This window comes from Prunus dulcis, unplaced genomic scaffold, assembly GCF_902201215.1.
Source record: "Prunus dulcis unplaced genomic scaffold, ALMONDv2, whole genome shotgun sequence".
NCBI classification, from domain to species: Eukaryota; Viridiplantae; Streptophyta; class Magnoliopsida; order Rosales; family Rosaceae; genus Prunus; species Prunus dulcis.
The window spans coordinates 42,050-54,604 of NW_023010088.1; the positions used below are offsets into that span (position 1 = coordinate 42,050).

The window sequence follows — 12,555 nt, forward strand, 5'->3', positions numbered from 1 at the left end:
TTGCTTTTGTGTTGTAACTTTATTTTATATTCTTGGTTGGTTAACTTATATGCTTGGTCAAATGAATGGAATTTGAATGCCAAAATTTGAGGCACTAATGCAATTTTTTATAAACAGGATTTTTGTTTCATGTGCAAAGTTCAAATTGAATTCCTATGAAGTTATTTCGTTCTTTAAAGTTTAATGCTGGGGTTCAAAAGGCTTAAAAATAGACCTGGAAAAACTTAGGAATAGAATTTAATGTTCGGCCCAAAACAACCCAAATAAAAAGACCCAAAATTTACAGTTTTTAGCCAATGAGGGTTGGTTGAGTTGGTAAAGATCGTTCTCTTTGCTATTCAGGCCTAAGTTTGAGTCCCGCTACTGATAATGCCTCTTGGTGGGTAATCTGTAAAAATCAAAAAATGGACTAAGACCCCCTTTGTAAGTCATCAAAGAGACCTTGTTATACCCTGGTCTTGTAATGGGGTAGCCTCCCTTACCGTAAACTTTTGTTTACCAATTTTTTATAAAAACTTTAATACAGTTTTTGGCCCAAAACGACCTAATTCAATGACTGTCGTTTTTTTTTTAATTTTACACCGACCGCTTTGTCGGTCCGACCGATCCACAGGCCAGAACCGATTCCAAATATGGTACTACAGCCGGTGGTCTGTCGGTTTGTGATTGGCTGAAAAAATCTCGATTCCCGAATCGAGTCCACCCTAAATACATGCATTTACCCTCTCACAAAAAGAAAAGAAAAAAAAAAAACACGCATTAACACATATTATAAAATGAGAGCAATATAAGGAAAAAATAAAAAATAAAAGAACACGAGGCAATACAAACGAGAACCGCCCTCTTCCCTCTCTCGCCTCCTCTCATTTTTCGCTTCGTACATTCAGTCAGTCAAGTTCTCCATTGTAAGATTCAAACTCTCTCTCTCTTTCTGCCTCTCTTTCTCTCTCTAACTCCCTTAGAGTCACGCACGCACACCGCGAACACGCTCACACTCGCTTTGCTTGAATTGATTACTGTGGCTGTTTTCTTAGAGTTTTACTTGTGGCGGGAACTCACTTTTGGCGACATTGACGGCGATTTGGTTTCTTTTACGGCATTCTTTTGATTTTTTTCCCTTCATCTCCAAACGCCTATTGGGCCCCAATGCTATTGTCTGATTGTTATGGAAATGTGAAACGCATGCGGTTTTGATTGTGCCTCGAAAACGCGGCGTTCTTGAATCTAGGGTTTCTGTTGTTTGACTATCGCGACTGGGTCTCTTTTTCCTGTTCGAATATTGGGTATGAAATTGTTACTTTTATTTGTTTTTGAAAAATCGGTGAAAAAACCTTTCTGGTGAACGTCTTAGCGGTGAATGAACTATAAGTTCTTTTTTTTTTCTTCCTTTTTCTCCTTGTTTTTTGTAGTTTTTCTACGCTGCCATGCATTTCAAATCAATGCTGATAAGATCCTTACTGAAGCTGTTCATTGTTGGGTTTCATTGAATGGATGTGTTTTGGTGTTATTTTCATTGTTTTTACTCTATTCTTACAACTAATGCTAAGATTTTCTTTAATGAGATATGAATCTGATTAAGAAGACTCTTGTCTTGATTCTAAATGGTGTTTTGCTTTTTGTTATGGGGTGTGTGTGCTTGGGATTTTGGTGTACTGCTTCTTTTTCTATTTTCCTTGAGCTAGAGTCTCTGGAAATCAAGGAAATCGAAGTGAAAATGGAAATTTCAAGGCCTATGTTATAAGTTGTTTTAGCGTCTCTTGAAGTGAAATGTTTTTTAAACCCAACTGGCTCATGCATTGTATAAGCCTCAGCTAAGTGGGTTTCTAATCTTACTTCCAATAACTCTTACATTATTTATGTGGCTATTTTTTATCTTTTCAGGAACTTAATTCATATGCAGGTTTGCGTCCCTTATAATTGCATCTGCACATAGTTATAAGGATGCCTCTATTCAAAAGAAAGGCTTTTCCTTTGGCTGAACTTCCTAATGATTTGGAACCTCATGAGCTTGTATACCAAGTTCGATTTACAGAGGAGATATTTCGGGGCTACGAGTATCCTTTCTTTAGTCTTGAAAGTTTGTGGCTTTTTTGTTTAGTTTTCTTTCTTCTGTTTTTTGTTTTTTGTTTTTTGTTTGGTGTGTGGATCTTTCTGAGTTTTAGTACTTTGTGTGTGGTTTCTGAGGCAATTGAAGAAGAGGTTATGAAAATTAACGTTGATCTGCTTGCCTTTTGTCTTTAGCTACCTAAACGACTGCAAAAAACTTAAGCTTTTCAAATTCTCCTGCATGGTCAAAATTTTTGTCTGTCAGACTTGACATGGATCAGTGAATATTTGAACCGGATAAATTTATATCGCCAGAGAGTTTGGATGTGTAAAGTCTCTGGAAAGACTAACTTGACCTATGAAGAGGCTTTGCTGTCAGAAGAGCGGGCTACTGAGAAGGTTCATCAGTTCCCGAAAGAGCTAATGGAACCTGCCCTGCAGATTATTCAATACAGTAAGAACTCACCACTGTGATCAATGAACAATTACGTTGAAATTTTTTTTTTTTTTCCCCTCATTTAACCATTTTTCACCATTCAATAGTTTCAGATCATTTTTAACGGAGGTTAGTAATGTAGATCATCACAGGATAATTGTCTTTTTGTTCTCTAATTGATTACATCCGTGGTGACATTAAACGAATAAGCATGTCTGTTTGTAGATTAGTTTCTGTTTGTGACGTGGAGGAAACTCTTGTGGTAGGTGCCCATTCTAACATAAATAACTCCTGTCATAAGATTATTACATGATCTTGGTCCTGCATCTTGTAGTTGAAAGTATTTGGTGGTGCATGCCTGACAATAGTTTTCTTTTTGTGCTTTAAGAATCTGGCCAAATGGTTTAGTTGTTAGATTTGTCTTGTCAGATGTTGATCACGAATATGAGGTGGAAATGGCTTTCTGTTTTCAATAAAAGTTCAGTACTTGTTTCTCATTAATACGGCAATAAACATGCTGTAGTGTTCTAGAGTTGTGCTGGAAAATATTTTCTTTTATTTTGATTGATCTCTTATTGCCACCTTGTTAGGGACTATTATGGTGTGGCGTGAGGGAATTACTTTTCACTCTTTGGCTACTTCAGATATGATATGAATATCACTTTGTATTCCGTATTTGAAATGCATTGACTTTGTTTCTAATGTGCCATAATTTATCCACTTTGATGTTCCTCTAAATTTGTTTTTGCAATGTGGATTTTAGCGAACAAATATTCCTTTTTTTTAAAGTATGGACTGATACGTCTCATTCAGATAGTCAGAATTTTCAGCTATTTTGTTTATTTATGTTGAAATCACAAATTGGCTACATGTTTGGAAAAGCACACATTTTGAGATTGCCTATTTCTATGTTAGAGACTTACCCGGATCCGATCATCTTGTGTGACCTTCTTGCATACTTCATGTCCTATCCTGAGATAGCCCAGCTGAGCTGTTTATTTATTTATTTATATTATAATTTTTTCAAATTTTTAATTATTTTTAAAATATAAGCGATAGTCTAAACTACGAGCTTAGATGACAACGGGGCGGGCTCATTGCCATTGCCAACTGAGCTGAGCTGAGCTGAGCAGTTTCGAGCTTAGATAACAAGACATTTTCCTTAGGAGGGATGTGATTCATATGGGGAAGTAGAACCGCCTAATAAGCACAAATATTGTGTAGAGATCAGAAAACAGGAAGAGGGTTAGCTATTAGAAATTTATAAAAAATGAATGAAGTGTTGTTAGGTAAGTTGTTAATGGTGTTTCTTTCAAGAGAATGACTCCGTATGCTGTTTTGTCCCCTGAATTGTTTTGTTTTGTGTAATGAAAGTATGTTCGTATAAAATAATTGTCATTGGCTATGTGCTTAGAGTTACCCTTCTTTTTATAAAGTGTCTAAATTTGTGGTGGATGATGGGTATAAAATTCGGTTTTGGAAAGACATTTGGTATGATGATTCATCTTTTCATTCTGTCTGATTATTGGAAGTAAGTCACGCTGTGAATTTCATCTTATATAGCTTTGGTTAATTAGTTCATGATTTCAAAAAACAGATCCCATTTTCCTGGATAATTTTATTTCATGAGGTCTGTTTTCATATCTTGCTTTTCTTTGATTTTCTTGCATCTTTTTTCGGTTTTGCACCTGATCAATTCTTTAATTTATCTGAAAGTGAGAACAAATGTAGAGAAAAGGGGAAATAAACAAAAGTGGATTGATGAAATTGATTTTTTCCGATTCTGTTGCTTTCCAATTTATTTTTAATCTGGTACCCCCTTTTTCCACTTCCAAGTATGTAAACATGACGGACATGTCCCTGTTTAATGAAGCAGAGGACTTTTGTGGACAGTATTTTTTATGATTTGTGGGTTTTGAGGATTTGAAGGATATCCTGCATTTGTCTCTTATGTCTTACTTCTGTTAATGTTAAATTTAGGTTTATAGGGTAATGTATGGACCTTGATGCACATGGAATAATTGGGACAATCAAAATGTAAACGCAGGCGTTGCATGTGAATATATCGTGCATGATTTGGACATTTGGATGCTGATGAAGGAATACCTGATAAGCTAGACATTCTTATGATCATCTCGAGCTGCTATTGCTATGTAATTGCAATGTTTATGCAGTTCTGTACAACTCATAAACATTTTGTCCTGGCAGGTATGCTTTCATTGAAAGACCTTTCTGATATGGTAGCTGAGAAGTTGCAGGAACGGTTATATGTGGGTGCTGAAATATATGGAAGGAAGGATGATGATATGTATCCATGCATAGTATCAAAGATTATTGAAGATGATGTTGGAAAAATTGAATATGAGGTAGCTTGGCTCGACAAAAATAAGGAAGTTATAGAAACTTCGGTAATAAATAGGGAAGATGTGATACAAAAGAAGCTGCCATTTAGTAGAAAATTTTTGAAGTCTTTTATTCGGGAATCTACATACCGTAGTGCTCCTTGGGTGCTTCATGATAAACTTGCACAAAGTTATGGAATATCAAAAAATGTTCCAGAGAACTTAAGAAGCAAAGTTTCTTTCAAGGATGGATTACTAGTCTGCAATAAGAGAAGGAAAAATGGGGAGGTATAAATTCAATTTGCTTGTTCATTGATGAAATGATGACATTATCTGCCTGACTTATATTTTTACCATATCCAGGAAGCAAAACATGACCTTGAAAATTGTAAAAGGAAAAAAGTTGACGGTTCAGGTACGGAAAGTAACATTGTGGAAGGTACAATGTAAAGATATAAATCTTTACTTGGTACTTCTTGTTAGTGGTGGATATCCCTGTACATGGGCATTCTCTTTAAAGGTTTGCTTGGTTGGAACTCTAGTAAATTTCACGTTTCTATTATTGTATCTTGAATTTGCAGAAGGTGATGAACCAGTGGAAGAACCTATCAAATATCCAATTGATGACCTGTTAGTGCAGCCAGATGCAGATGATCCAGTTTTCACAGATCGCCCTTCTCCATCAAGGGACTTCAATGTTCCAATGGAATGCGTTGGTGATCTTTTAATGGTTTGGGATTTTTGTTCTTCTTTTGGTAGGCTGTTGCACTTATGGCCATTCTCTCTTGAAGATTTTGAAAATGCTATCTGCCACAAGAAGGGCAATTTGGTCCTTCTTGTGGAAGCTCATTCGGCTCTTCTTCGGTTGCTCATAAAAGACAATGGTGAATATTTTTCAGCTGTGCGGGAAAGAAATCGAAAATTAAAGGTTAAATCACTCATTTGCAATCTATTATTTAAGCGTCTATGTTTGTCCTATGAATATCTATGTCAATACAAATTCTTGTCTATCTTTCCTGTTTTTTCATAGCCCATGTATTGTTTGGTGTTAATGCACTTCTGAAGTTATCACTTTTTCTTCTGTTTTTGTTTTCTTGTTTGTTTTCTTTTCTTTTCAGATTACCCTAATCACTTGGACAGAGTTTTTGTGCGATTTTTTAGAAATGATCAACATTCCTGAATTATGTGCTTACGTAGCAACTATCAAGCGGGGGCACTATGGCCTTTTAGATGCTCATGCTAAATTGGGAATCTTCCGAGAATTGGTTAATCATGCACTTGAAACAAATATTGTTAGGGAAAAATTGGATAAGTTTGTTGAGCAGAGGCAGGCTCTTGGAGCCACAAGAAGGGAGGAAGCATTGGAGGAAGCCAGAAAGAAAAGAAAAGAGAAAGAACGTTTGAGGGCAGAGTCTGATGTCGATCAAGTAATGGATTTGGAGAGTAAAGGAAGTGCATCCGAAAATGGTAATCATATAAGACAGAATGGAGACATAGTAAAGAAAAGAAATGGTGAGATCCGATCATCTAGACAGGATAGTGCATCGGAAAAAAGGTCTTGATTCTATTATCCATTATCCTTGATATATGTGTGTGTATATATATCATAATGATTTTCTGTTGGGTTCAAGTTCAACAATGTCTTTCATTTCTAATAGTGGGAGCAAGCAAGTGGACGCTGCTCCAAAGAAAATGGCCAGGAAACAGAAAGTGGAAGTGAAAGTCCCAACAGCCAATGGCAATGGGAAGGATTTATCTGAGAAGGAAGCACTGGAACGGTCAAGGGATGATAGAAAGGAAGTCGTCGGACAGAGCAGCAAAGAACGAAGGGTTTGATCTGTCTCCTTATTAAGTTTTTTTCTGTGTCTGTTTTTGTTTCCTACCTTTTTAAGACGCTGCTTACAACAGAGGGAGTATTATGAACGGGAGATCGAGAAGCGGTTTATACGTACCAATTCCTTAGGTAAAGACAGAAATCATAACAGATATTGGTGGTTCCAGCGTGATGGCAGAATATTTGTTGAGAGTTCTGACTCCAAGCAGTGGGGGTATTACAGTAGCAAGGAAGAGGTATTGAGCTGCTTATCTCATCATACTCGGTTGTCTTTATTTTATTATTTATTGTTAATTTACTTCTGCCTTGACATTTTTGCACAGCTCTATCTGTTGACCGGCTCACTAAATTGCAAGGGTGAGAGGGAGAGGGCACTTAAAAAGCAGCTGGAAAAATTTATTAGCAGAATATGGTTAGTCCTTGATTCCCTCTTGCAATTGATTATCCTGACACAAACAGCTAATTTTATTTCCTCACTTCTTGGCAAAACCTTGAGATGTAAGGCCAGCATGTTAGCATGTGCACGCAGGGTTTGCCCTTCCCACATATTTTAAAATGAAATATTCAATATAGTTTTAATAACAATTATTACTAAAAGCATACTCACATTCTTTATTGTTCTCATCTTTTATTCTCTCTCTCTCTTCAACTCCTCTTTCCTTTTCATTAAGCTGCAATGTTATACTACAGAGTGCAATACCCTGAATTTTTTTTTGTGGTGATTCTATTGACTTGAAATTGATTTTGGAGGATTCTTATGATATATGTTTCTAATTAAATTAGGATTCTGAAGAATTTTTTTTGTTTGAATATATAAATTAAATAAACTACATTGTCTGAGGTGCCCCTCCTAGTTTAAAACCTTTTCTCCGCCCCTCTGTGCATGCCAGTTTGTGCATGCTGGATAGATGTTAGGCAGAGTCAAATTTTTATTTAAGATTGACGACATAAAGCTTAAATTGATAAGCTGGAACAGCTTATGATTGGAGCCACACGTTTTTTTTATCACGTGGTGAGGCTCTTGAGATATATGAGTTGGGGTAAAGGAGAGAATACCTTTCTACTATTAATTCAAATGGATTTTATAAGATGGTTTGTTGAATGCTCAATTGGTTGGCAGTTGGCACTGGTCATGATGAAACATTTGTTATTGTCTTATACTGTTATACATAAAACAGATTCCTGCTCGAATTGATTGGTTCTACTCCACTGGCAAAATATAGTTTAAATTTTTTGTCATTTTTATCATTAATTTTATTGTCTCTTTTTTCATTAGATTGAAATAGTTTGATAGTTCAGTAGAAGCATTTCAACATCTATATTTTGTTTATCTAGGGAACTATATTGGCACTCCACAAAAAAGTCATCTGCACTCCTTTGTAAACACATAAGGCATGAGTGCAAGGTCTTTTTTGGAGTGCCAATAACAGTTTCCTTTATCTAAACAATATTGGTTCCCAAATGCATTTTTTCAGCCTGGAAATCGAAAAGAGATCAAAGGACTTAGCTCAAAGGGTTGCATTGGAGGAGGCAGTGCTCCGAAGATCTTCTCGCGTACGAGCTCCACCAAGGAAAAATCCTGCCAATGCTTTCCTTGAGTATGTTAACAAGTGGAAGGAAGACTAACTAAGCTTCCGCAGTCCACTACATTTAACTTGCATTAGGACAAAAGGAGACTAGGAATTTTTTGTTGGAGTCCATTGCATTCTTGTGATCGCTTTTGTGGGCATCTCTGGAGTGTTGAGGGCCGAGGAAGTGGTGACAGAAAAGTAGGGGAGGAATTGGGATGTAGCAGTTTTTTTTTGTTAATATATCAATTTTTTCTTATCCATTCCTCTACCAGTCCAGTAGACAGACTTGTATTTGTGCTTGACACTCAATTTCTATAAATGACCTTGCTTGACATTTTCTCACAAAAAATTGAGGCAAAAGGTTATGAGATTATGATTATTTTTTGTTTAAAGTGCCAAATAAGATATTGGTTTTGCCCGTTTGGATACTCTTTCGGCACCAACAAACGTAATTTTCTTATTGAGTATAAGAAACAGGGAGCTCATCTGGGTTTAGTTGAATTGGCTGGGGTCAGCCAGCTTGAGCCATCAGAATTGAAATAGGGAGCTGTCTGACAAAGTCGAGTTTTTAAAGTCCAAACTGAAGATCGTTAATTGATCAAGCCGGACATTATTTCGGTAAAGACGTACCTTGGTATAAGTGGCCTTTGTATTGGTTGTGCTACAGTAGGAGTGATACCGTACGGCTCTATAATTTCTCCTAAGTGTCACGGGACGACTTTTTCGGAGTCTTCCTTCCGTGCGGCCTTAGACTTGATCGCCTCTCGAACAAGCTAAGTCAGCCTCCTTCCTACAATATAAGATCGAAACAAGCAAAGAACACTTGCAAGAGCAAGAACACAATAAGAACACTCAAGAACACAATAAGAACACTCAAGAATGTTTGGGAGAATATATGCTTGTATTGCTACTCAATGCTTTACAAGTTGTGAGGTGAGGATTCACAATGTGACATCCTCCTTATATACACTTTCTATCCCACCTACCACCATAATGGGTGGCTAAGATTCAATCTCACCTAACATATTGGGTGGCTAAGATTCAATCTCACCTAACATGTTGGGTGGCTAAGATTCAATCTCACCTAACATATTGGTGGCTAAGATTCAATCTCACCTAACACCATCCACCAACTATGTCACCTACCAACATCCACCAACTACTTCCACCAACTACGGTACAACGAATCTGGACATATGGGCTAAGAGGTCCAGCATGATCAATCCAACGGGTTGGGCCTTGAATTGGGCCTTGAACATGCGGGTCGTGACATTCTCCCCCACCTAATTCGGTAACGTCCTCGTTGCCGCGGTAGATCCGTCTCGTTCGAATGCTTCGATGATGTCCTTGTACTTCCACAAGGACTCTTGTTTCTCCCAATTGCCTTCGGACTCTGGCAGGCCCTTCCATTTGACAAAGTATTCAAAGTACCTCGGTACACCCTTGCGTCGTACCTCTCGCTTGGCCATGACGCCCTCAACCTCCTTGTCAAATGAGGTCACCATTAAAGGTGGAGCTCGTTGAGACTCTCCACGACTTGGCTCATCGGGGTCGGCATGGTAGGGCTTGAGATTGCTCACGTGGAACACCGGATGAATCTTCAATCGAGGTGGTAGTTCCACACGGTAAGCAGCTCTTCCCACGGATCGGATGATAGGAAATGGACCCTCATATCTTCTCAACAATGCGTTGTGCAATTTTCTAGTTGACTTGTGTTGAGAAGGGTTGAGCTTCACAAAGACCAGATCACCTGGTTGGAACACAACGCCCCGCCGATGCTTGTCTGCCCATTTCTTCATCTTCCGAGTTGCCTTCTCCAATTGAGCCCGAGCCAGCTCATTAGTCACGTGCCACTCCTTGGCCGTTTTGTATGCAGCAGGACTACTCCCCGTGTAGCCTGACACCACTGTGTTCGGTGTTATAGGTTGTTGTCCTGTTGCCAACTCAAAAGGACTTGACCCTGTCGACTCCGACTGCTGCAAGTTGTACGAGAACTGAGCAACATCCAACAATTTTGCCCAATCTCGTTGGTTGGCACTCACATAGTGCCTCAAGTATAGCTCCAACAGCGCATTCTCCCTCTCTGTCTGACCGTCTGTTTGTGGGTGAAAGCTGGTAGAGAAGTTCAACTGTGAGCCAAGTAGCCTGAAGAGCTCCGTCCAAAGTTTACCTGTGAAGCGAGTATCACGATCACTGATAATACTCTTGGGGATCCCCCAATACTTCACCACATGCTTCAGAAACAAGCGTGCAGCTTCCTCTGCATTGCAATCTGCCGGTGCGGGGATGAAGGTAGCATACTTGGTGAATCTGTCGACTACCACCAAAATTGAGCCACACCCTTCCGACTTGGGTAGACTCACAATGAAGTCCATGGACAAACTCTCCCATGGTCTGGTTGGAACAAGAAGTGGCTCTAGCAACCCACCCGGTTGCTTCTGCAATGTCTTGTCTTGTTGGCATACAAGGCAAGTCCGCACGAACGAGTCTACATCTTCCCGCATCTGTGGCCAATAGTAAGCTTCACTCATCAAGGCAATTGTCCGATGAGTGCCCGGATGTCCTGCCCACTTCGAGTCATGACACTCCTTCAGTAGCTCTCGCCTCAGATTGTCCCACCTTGGAACATAGATCCTCTTCCCTGTTGCATAGAGAATCCCATCATCGAGCCAAAATCTTCTTGTCTTCCCATCTTTGACAAGCTCCAACAAACTTTTGGCTTGGGGATCATGCAACAAGCCCTCTCGTATCCTCTGCATGAGAGAACTCTGGGGTTGTGTGACAGCTGCTAGTACGGCCTTCCGGCTTAAGGCATCGGCAACGACATTTGTCTTCCCTTGCTTGTACTCTAGTTTGTAGTCGAACTCTGCCAAGAAGTCTTGCCACCTAGCCTGCTTGGGTGACAACTTCTGTTGGGACTGAAAGTAGCTTGTGGCAACATTGTCGGTCTTGACCACGAACTGAGAACCAAGTAAGTAGTGCCTCCAAGTCCGCAAGCAGTGCACTACGGCTGTCATCTCCTTCTCTTGAACGGTATACCTCCGCTCCGTGTCATTGAGCTTCCGCCTCTCGAAAGCCAATGGGTGTCCATCCTGCATGAGTACACCACCAATAGCAAAATCTGATGCATCAGTGTGTACCTCAAAAGGTTGGCTAAGATCTGGAAGTCTTAGCACTGGTTCCTCCATAAGAGCCCTCTTCAACTCATTGAAGGCATGTTGGCATCGGGGTGTCCACTCCCACGTCTTGTTCTTCTTCAGCAAATCCGTCAAGGGGGCGGCTATGGCTGAATATCCCTTGACGAACCTGCGATAGTAGTTCACCAATCCAAGGAAAGACCGCAACTCAGGTACCTTGATTGGTGGTTCCCACTCTTGAATGGCTCGCACCTTGCCCTCCTCCATGAGCAATTGTCCTCCCCGTATCTTGTGACCAAGGAACTCGACCTCTTCTTGGACAAATGAGCACTTCTCCTTCTTCACATAGAGCTGGTTCTCCCTTAGAACTTGGAAGACCTTCTGCAAATGCTCAAGGTGTTCCTCCAGAGAATTGCTGTACACCACAATATCATCGATGTAAACCACAACAAACTTGTCCAAGAAAGGATGGAATACCTTGTTCATAAGAGTGCAAAATGTTGCAGGGGCGTTAGTCAAGCCGAACGGCATGACAAGGAACTCGTAAGACCCATATCTTGTCACACATGCGGTCTTTGATTCATCTCCCTGTGCGATCCTCACTTGATAGTATCCTGAGCGCAAGTCCAACTTGGTGAAGTACTTCGCTCCTCCCACCTGATCAAACAAATCTGCAATCAAAGGGATTGGATACTTGTTTTTGATGGTCACCTTGTTTAGCGCCCTGTAGTCGATGCACAACCTCAGTGTTCCCTCCCTCTTCTTTTGGAAAAGAACTGGGGCACCATAAGGGGCCTTGGACGGTTGGATGTACCCAGCGTCCAACAACTGCTTCAACTGCTTCCTCAATTCCTCCAACTCAGGAGGTGCCATTCGGTATGGCGCTTTGGCAGGGGGTTTGGCACCCGGTTCCAACTCAATGGCATGATCCACCTCTCTCCTAGGTGGTAAGGTTTTGGGCAACTCCTTGGGCATGACATCTGCAAACTCCTTAAGGATTGCCTCCACCGCTTTCGGAACTGGTTGGACTTCCTTCTCAACTACATTCATCTTCATAGTTGCAAGGAACGTCGGTTCGCCTTTCTTCCAAGACTTGGAAAATTGCATGGCTGACAAAAACTTCGTCCCGCTTTGTTGTCTCACTACTGGCACCATGCATGGCATTGTTCCACCCTGTGTAATGCACATA

At 40.0% G+C, this 12,555-nt stretch overlaps 1 protein-coding gene and 1 long non-coding RNA gene across 3 annotated transcripts; one reads left to right on the top strand and one right to left on the bottom strand.

The window, feature by feature from the left end:
- Positions 1 to 800: 800 nt before the first annotated feature.
- LOC117612841 (DDT domain-containing protein DDB_G0282237-like) lies at positions 801 to 8,567 on the top strand. 2 transcript variants are annotated; one of them, XM_034341483.1, is made up of 12 exons: positions 826 to 905; positions 1,035 to 1,283; positions 1,882 to 2,054; positions 2,328 to 2,500; positions 4,691 to 5,112; positions 5,188 to 5,239; positions 5,406 to 5,752; positions 5,943 to 6,379; positions 6,483 to 6,654; positions 6,733 to 6,894; positions 6,982 to 7,070; positions 8,134 to 8,567. In XM_034341483.1, exons 3-12 carry the CDS (start codon positions 1,942 to 1,944, stop codon positions 8,282 to 8,284), a joined length of 2,118 nt encoding a protein of 705 aa, XP_034197374.1. In that variant the 5' UTR covers positions 826 to 905; positions 1,035 to 1,283; positions 1,882 to 1,941; the 3' UTR covers positions 8,285 to 8,567. The 2 variants fall into 2 exon arrangements, with proteins under 2 accessions (XP_034197373.1, XP_034197374.1); XM_034341482.1 differs by lacking the exon at positions 1,035 to 1,283 and having other exon boundaries at positions 801 to 905.
- A 530-nt stretch (positions 8,568 to 9,097) lies between these two features.
- Positions 9,098 to 9,487, bottom strand: LOC117612840. The gene is made up of 2 exons (XR_004583579.1): positions 9,281 to 9,487; positions 9,098 to 9,247 (listed from the first exon to the last, which is right to left on the bottom strand). It is a non-coding gene; the product is annotated as an uncharacterized LOC117612840 (long non-coding RNA).
- Positions 9,488 to 12,555: the final 3,068 nt, after the last annotated feature.

Excerpts from the sequence above, each read along its gene's own strand:
- LOC117612841 (XM_034341482.1), top strand. The coding sequence starts at position 1,942 with ATGCCTCTATTCAAAAGAAAGGCTTTTCCTTTGGCTGAACTTCCTAAT. Across the intron at positions 5,113-5,187 it reads AGAGAAGGAAAAATGGGGAG|GAAGCAAAACATGACCTTGA; the intron begins GTATAAATTCAA and ends TACCATATCCAG. Across the intron at positions 6,380-6,482 it reads GATAGTGCATCGGAAAAAAG|TGGGAGCAAGCAAGTGGACG; the intron begins GTCTTGATTCTA and ends CATTTCTAATAG.